The 7,308-nt window shown below is 59.3% G+C and overlaps 1 protein-coding gene across 1 annotated transcript in view; it reads left to right on the forward strand.

Moving 5' to 3' along the window:
* LOC142475005 (talin-1-like) overlaps positions 1-5,830 on the forward strand; it is a 58,504-nt gene extending 52,674 nt beyond the window's left edge. The window contains exons 9-10 of the mRNA XM_075581099.1: positions 3,333-3,461; positions 5,714-5,830. Of these exons, the coding sequence (XP_075437214.1) occupies positions 3,333-3,461; positions 5,714-5,830 (246 nt within the window). The remainder of the gene's footprint in view (positions 1-3,332; positions 3,462-5,713) is intronic.
* Positions 5,831-7,308: the final 1,478 nt, after the last annotated feature.

The following is a 7,308-nucleotide window of genomic DNA, read 5'->3' on the forward strand; positions in this document are numbered from 1 at the left end:
GCCTAAGGGGCTCTGTTATACTCCTTGAGAAAGGGCAGTGCATGCCCGAAACGCGTGGGAGGAGGTTGCTCTGTTATACTCCTTGAGAAAGGGCAGTTCATGCGCGAAACGCGTGGGAGGAGGTTGCTCTGTTATACTCCTTGAGAAAGGGCAGTGCATGCCCGAAACGCGTGGGAGGAGGTTGCTCTGTTATACTCCTTGAGAAAGGGCAGTGCATGCCCGAAACGCGTGGGAGGAGGTTGCTCTGTTATACTCCTTGAGAAAGGGCAGTTCATGCCCGAAACGCGTGGGAGGAGGTTGCTCTGTTATACTCCTTGAGAAAGGGCAGTTCATGCCCGAAACGCGTGGGAGGAGGTTGCTCTGTTATACTCCTTGAGAAAGGGCAGTGCATGCCCGAAATGCGTGGGATTAGGTTGCTCTGTTATACTCCTTGAGAAAGGGCAGTGCATGCCTGAAACGCGTGGGAGGAGGTTGCTCTGTTATACTCCTTGAGAAAGGGCAGTTCATGCCCGAAACGCGTGGGAGGAGGTTGCTCTGTTATACTCCTTGAGAAAGGGCAGTTCATGCCCGAAACGCGTGGGAGGAGGTTGCTCTGTTATACTCCTTGAGAAAGGGCAGTGCATGCCCGAAATGCGTGGGATTAGGTTGCTCTGTTATACTCCTTGAGAAAGGGCAGTGCATGCCTGAAACGCGTGGGAGGAGGTTGCTCTGTTATACTCCTTGAGAAAGGGCAGTGCATGCCCGAAACGCGTGGGAGGAGGTTGCTCTGTTATACTCCTTGAGAAAGGGCAGTTCATGCGCGAAACGCGTGGGAGGAGGTTGCTCTGTTATACTCCTTGAGAAAGGGCAGTTCATGCCCGAAACGCGTGGGAGGAGGTTGCTCTGTTATACTCCTTGAGAAAGGGCAGTTCATGCCCGAAACGCGTGGGATGAGGTTGCTCTGTTATACTCCTTGAGAAAGGGCAGTTCATGCCCGAAACGCGTGGGAGGAGGTTGCTCTGTTATACTCCTTGAGAAAGGGCAGTTCATGCCCGAAACGCGTGGGAGGAGGTTGCTCTGTTATACTCCTTGAGAAAGGGCAGTGCATGCCCGAAACGCGTGGGAGGAGGTTGCTCTGTTATACTCCTTGAGAAAGGGCAGTTCATGCCCGAAACGCGTGGGAGGAGGTTGCTCTGTTATACTCCTTGAGAAAGGGCAGTTCATGCCCGAAACGCGTGGGAGGAGGTTGCTCTGTTATACTCCTTGAGAAAGGGCAGTTCATGCCCGAAACGCGTGGGAGGAGGTTGCTCTGTTATACTCCTTGAGAAAGGGTAGTGCATGCCCGAAACGCGTGGGAGGAGGTTGCTCTGTTTTTGTTTGTCCTGAGTGTTCATTTTGAATGTGATTAGAATAAACTTCAGTTGTATTTTTGCCGGGCGAGTCCCTGGTTTGTGAGCGGCGGCGGCAGCAGCGGCGGCGAGCATTTCTAGTTCTCTGAATGGCATAGTAGGCACTATCTGATGGAGGTTGTGTGGCATAGTGACTGGTCTCATGGAGATTACGTGGTACACTGGGTGTGTGGGATACTGCGTGGCACGGGCTTGTCTGGGGGCAGGCAGGTTGTGTGGCATAGTGGCTGGTCTCATGGAGATTACGTGGTACACTGGGTGTGTGGGATACTGCGTGGCACGGGCTTGTCTGGGGGCAGGCAGGTTGTGTGGCATAGTGGCTGGTCTCATGGAGATTACGTGGTACACTGGGTGTGTGGGATACTGCGTGGCACGGGCTTGTCTGGGGGCAGGCAGGTGGTGTGGCATAGTGGCTGGTCTCATGGAGATTACGTGGTACACTGGGTGTGTGGGATACTGCGTGGCACGGGCTTGTCTGGGGGCAGGCAGGTGGTGTGGCATAGGGTCTGGTCTCATGGAGATTACGTGGTACACTGGGTGTGTGGGATACAGCGTGGCACGGGCTTGTCTGGGGGCAGGCAGGTGGTGTGGCATAGTGGCTGGTCTCATGGAGATTACGTGGTACACTGGGTGTGTGGGATACTGCGTGGCACGGGATTGTCTGGGGGCAGGCAGGTTGTGTGGCATAGTGGCTGGTCTCATGGAGATTACGTGGTACACTGGGTGTGTGGGATACTGCGTGGCACGGGCTTGTCTGGGGGAAGGCAGGTTGTGTGGCATAGTGTCTGGTCTCATGGAGATTACGTGGTACACGGGTGTGTGGGTGGCTGTGTGGCACGGGCTTGTCTGGGGGCAGGCAGGTGGTGTGGCATAGTGGCTGGTCTCATGGAGATTACGTGGTACACTGGGTGTGTGGGATACAGCGTGGCACGGGCTTGTCTGGGGGCAGGCAGGTGGTGTGGCATAGTGGCTGGTCTCATGGAGATTACGTGGTACACTGGGTGTGTGGGATACAGCGTGGCACGGGCTTGTCTGGGGGCAGGCAGGTGGTGTGGCATAGTGGCTGGTCTCATGGAGATTACGTGGTACACTGGGTGTGTTTGATACTGCGTGGCACGGGCTTGTCTGGGGGCAGGCAGGTGGTGTGGCATAGTGGCTGGTCTCATGGAGATTACGTGGTACACTGGGTGTGTGGGATACAGCGTGGCACGGGCTTGTCTGGGGGCAGGCAGGTGGTGTGGCATAGTGGCTGGTCTCATGGAGATACGTGGTACACTGGGTGTGTGGGATACTGCGTGGCACGGGCTTGTCTGGGGGCAGGCAGATTGTGTGGCATAGTGGCTGGTCTCATGGAGATTACGTGGTACACTGGGTGTGTGGGATACTGCGTGGCACGGACTTGTCTGGGGGCAGGCAGGTTGTGTGGCATAGTGGCTGGTCTCATGGAGATTACGTGGTACACTGGGTGTGTGGGATACTGCGTGGCACGGGCTTGTCTGGGGGCAGGCAGGTGGTATGGCATAGTGGCTGGTCTCATGGAGATTACGTGGTACACTGGGTGTGTGGGATACTGCGTGGCACGGGCTTGTCTGGGGGCAGGCAGGTGGTGTGGCATAGTGGCTGGTCTCATGGAGATTACGTGGTACACTGGGTGTGTGGGATACTGCGTGGCACGGGATTGTCTGGGGGCAGGCAGGTTGTGTGGCATAGTGGCTGGTCTCATGGAGATTACGTGGTACACTGGGTGTGTGGTATACTGCGTGGCACGGGCTTGTCTGGGGGCAGGCAGGTTGTGTGGCATAGTGTCTGGTCTCATGGAGATTACGTGGTACACGGGTGTGTGGGTGGCTGTGTGGCACAGTGTGTGGTCTCTGGGGGAGGGTGTGTGGTGCAGTAGGTGGTCTTTCTCGTGGAAGCCCCTGTGATCACGTGGCTCTCTTTCAGGCACAGGAAGCTTGTGGTCCTTTGGAAATTGACTCTGCTCTGAATCTAATCCGATCCCTGGAACAAGACCTGCAGGACGCCCGAGCGGCAGCAAGGGAGGGCAAACTGCAGCCCCTGCCCGGGGACACGGTGAGTAACTACCCCCCGAGGGGGCAAACTGCAGCCCCTGCCCGGGGACACGGTGAGTAACTACCCCCCGAGGGGGCAAACTGCAGCCCCTGCCCGGGGACACGGTGAGTAACTACCCCCCGAGGGGGCAAACTGCAGCCCCTGCCCGGGGACACGGTGAGTAACTACCCCCCGAGGGGGCAAACTGCAGCCCCTGCCAGGGGACACGGTGAGTAATTACCCCACGAGGGGGCAAACTGCAGCCCCTGCCCGGGGACACGGTGAGTAACTACCCTCCGAGGGGGCAAACTGCAGCCCCTGCCAGGGGACACGGTGAGTAACTACCCCCCGAGGGGGCAAACTGAAGCCCCTGCCCGGGGACACGGTGAGTAACTACCCCCCGAGGGGGCAAACTGCAGCCCCTGCCAGGGGACACGGTGAGTAACTACCCCCCGAGGGGGCAAACTGCAGCCCCTGCCCGGGGACACGGTGAGTAATTACCCCCCGAGGGGGCAAACTGCAGCCCCTGCCCGGGGACACGGTGAGTAACTACCCTCCGAGGGGGCAAACTGCAGCCCCTGCCAGGGGACACGGTCAGTAACTACCCCCCGAGGGGGCAAACTGAAGCCCCTGCCCGGGGACACGGTGAGTAACTACCCCCCGAGGGGGCAAACTGCAGCCCCTGCCAGGGGACACGGTGAGTAACTACCCCCCGAGGGGGCAAACTGCAGCCCCTGCCCGGGGACACGGTGAGTAACTACCCCCCGAGGGGGCAAACTGCAGCCCCTGCCAGGGGACACGGTGAGTAACTACCCCCCGAGGGGGCAAACTGAAGCCCCTGCCCGGGGACACGGTGAGTAACTACCCCCCGAGGGGGCAAACTGCAGCCCCTGCCAGGGGACACGGTGAGTAACTACCCCACGAGGGGGCAAACTGCAGCCCCTGCCAGGGGACACGGTGAGTAACTACCCCCCGAGGGGGCAAACTGCAGCCCCTGCCAGGGGACACGGTGAGTAACTACCCTCCGAGGGGGCAAACTGCAGCCCCTGCCCGGGGACACGGTGACTTGATACATTGATGTGTAGGGATTGTGCAGGGGTTGTGTAGGGATTGCGCTGTTGTGCAGGGATTGCGCGGTTGTGCAGGGATTGCGCTGTTGTGCAGGGATTGTGTAGGGATTGCGCGGTTGTGTAGGGGTTGTGTAGGGATTGCGCGGTTGTGTAGGGGTTGTGTAGGGATTGCGCGGTTGTGTAGGGATTGCGCGGTTGTGTAGGGATTGTGCAGGGATTGTGTATGGATTGCGCGGTTGTGTAGGGATTGTGCAGGGATTGTGTAGGGATTGCGCGGTTGTGTAGGGATTGCGCGGTTGTGTAGGGATTGCGCGGTTGTGTAGGGATTGCGCGGTTGTGTAGGGATTGCGCGGTTGTGCAGGGATTGTGCAGGGATTGTGTAGGGATTGCGCGGTTGTGTAGGGATTGCGCGGTTGTGTAGGGATTGCGCGGTTGTGCAGGGGTTGTGTAGGGATTGCGCGGTTGTGTAGGGATTGCGCGGTTGTGTAGGGATTGCGCGGTTGTGCAGGGATTGTGTAGGGATTGCTCGGTTGTGTAGGGATTGCGCGGTTGTGTAGGGATTGTGCAGGGATTGTGTAGGGATTGCGCGGTTGTGTAGGGATTGTGCAGGGATTGTGTAGGGATTGCGCGGTTGTGTAGGGATTGCGCGGTTGTGCAGGGATTGTGCAGGGATTGTGTAGGGATTGCGCGGTTGTGTAGGGATTGCGCGGTTGTGCAGGGATTGTGCAGGGATTGTGTAGGGATTGCGCGGTTGTGTAGGGATTGCGCGGTTGTGTAGGGATTGTGCAGGGATTGTGTAGGGATTGCGCGGTTGTGTAGGGATTGCGCGGTTGTGCAGGGATTGTGTAGGGATTGCGAGGTTGTGTAGGGATTGCGCGGTTGTGTAGGGATTGCGCGGTTGTGTAGGGATTGCGCGGTTGTGCAGTGATTGCGCGGTTGTGTAGGGATTGCGCCGGTTGTGTAGGGATTGCGCAGTTGTGCAGGGATTGCGCGGTTGTGTAGGGATTGTGCAGGGGTTGTGTAGGGATTGCGCGGTTGTGTAGGGGTTGTGTAGGGATTGCGCAGGGGTTGTGTAGGGATTGCGCGGTTGTGTAGGGATTGCGCGGTTGTGTAGGGATTGTGCAGGGGTTGTGCAGGGATTGCGCGGTTGTGCAGGGATTGTGCAGGGGTTGTGTAGTTGTGTAACACGTGTGTCTCGTACAGATGGAGAAGTGCTCACAGGACCTGGGGAGCAGCACGAAGGCGGTGAGCTCATCTATCGCCCAGTTACTGGGGGAGATTGTCCACGGCAATGAGAACTACACAGGTGGGGAGGAGTGAGCGCCCCGTGTCTGTGTGCCTCAGAGTGAGTGAGCGCCCCGTGTCTGTGTGCCTCAGAGTGAGCGCCCCGTGTCTGTGTGCCTCAGAGTGAGTGCCCCGTGTCTGTGTGCCTCAGAGTGAGTGAGCGCCCCGTGTCTGTGTGCCTCAGAGTGAGTGAGCGCCCCGTGTCTGTGTGCCTCAGAGTGAGCGCCCCGTGTCTGTGTGCCTCAGAGTGAGTGAGCGCCCCGTGTCTGTGTGCCTCAGAGTGAGTGAGCGCCCTGTGTCTGTGTGCCTCAGAGTGAGTGAGCGCCCCATGTCTGTGTGCCTCAGAGTGAGTGAGCGCCCCGTGTCTGTGTGCCTCAGAGTGAGCGCCCCGTGTCTGTGTGCCTCAGAGTGAGTGAGCGCCCCGTGTCTGTGTGCCTCAGAGTGAGTGAGCGCCCCGTGTCTGTGTGCCTCAGAGTGAGTGAGCGCCCCGTGTCTGTGTGCCTCAGAGTGAGTGAGCACCCCGTGTCTGTGTGCCTCAGAGTGAGTGAGCGCCCCGTGTCTGTGTGCCTCAGAGGAGTGTGCGCCCCGTGTCTGTGTGCCTCAGAGTGAGTGAGCGCCCCGTGTCTGTGTGTCTCAGAGTGAGTGAGCGCCCCGTGTCTGTGTGCCTCAGAGTGAGTGATCGCCCCGTGTATGTGTGCCTCAGAGTGAGTAAGCACCCCATGTCTGTGTGCCTCAGAGTGAGTGAGCACCCCATGTCTGTGTGCCTCAGAGTGAGTGAGCGCCCCGTGTCTGTGTGCCTGAGGAGTGAGCGCTCCGTGTCTGTGGGCCTCAGAGTGAGTGAGCGCCCCGTGTCTGTGTGCCTCAGAGTGAGTGAGCGCCCCATGTCTGTGTGCCTCAGAGTGAGTGAGCGCCCCGTGTCTGTGTGCCTCAGAGGAGTGTGCGCCCCGTGTATGTGTGCCTCAGAGTGAGCGCTCCGTGTCTGTGTGCCTCAGAGTGAGCGCCCCGTGTCTGTGTGCCTCAGAGTGAGCGCTCCGTGTCTGTGTGCCTCAGAGTGAGTGCTCCGTGTCTGTGTGCCTCAGAGGAGTGAGCGCCCCCTGTCTGTGTGCCTCAGAGTGAGTGAGCACCCCGTGTCTGTGTGCCTCAGAGTGAGTGAGCGCCCCGTGTCTGTGTGCCTCAGAGGAGTGAGCTCCCCGTGTCTGTGTGCCTCAGAGTGAGCGCCCCGTGTCTGTGTGCCTCAGAGTGAGTGAGCGCCCCGTGTCTGTGTGCCTGAGGAGTGAGCGCCCCGTGTCTGTGTGCCTCAGAGTGAGCGCCCCGTGTCTGTGTGCCTCAGAGGAGTGAGCGCTCCGTGTCTGTGTGCCTCAGAGGAGTGAGCGCCCCGTGTCTGTGTGCCTCAGAGGAGTGAGCGCCCCGTGTCTGTGTGCCTCAGAGTGAGCGCTCCGTGTCTGTGTGCCTCAGAGGAGTGAGCGCCCCGTGTCTGTGTGCCTCAGAGTGAGCGCCCCATATCTGTGTGCCTC

The sequence above is a fragment of the Ascaphus truei genome, unplaced genomic scaffold (assembly GCF_040206685.1).
Source record: "Ascaphus truei isolate aAscTru1 unplaced genomic scaffold, aAscTru1.hap1 HAP1_SCAFFOLD_1049, whole genome shotgun sequence".
Taxonomy (NCBI): Eukaryota; Metazoa; Chordata; class Amphibia; order Anura; family Ascaphidae; genus Ascaphus; species Ascaphus truei.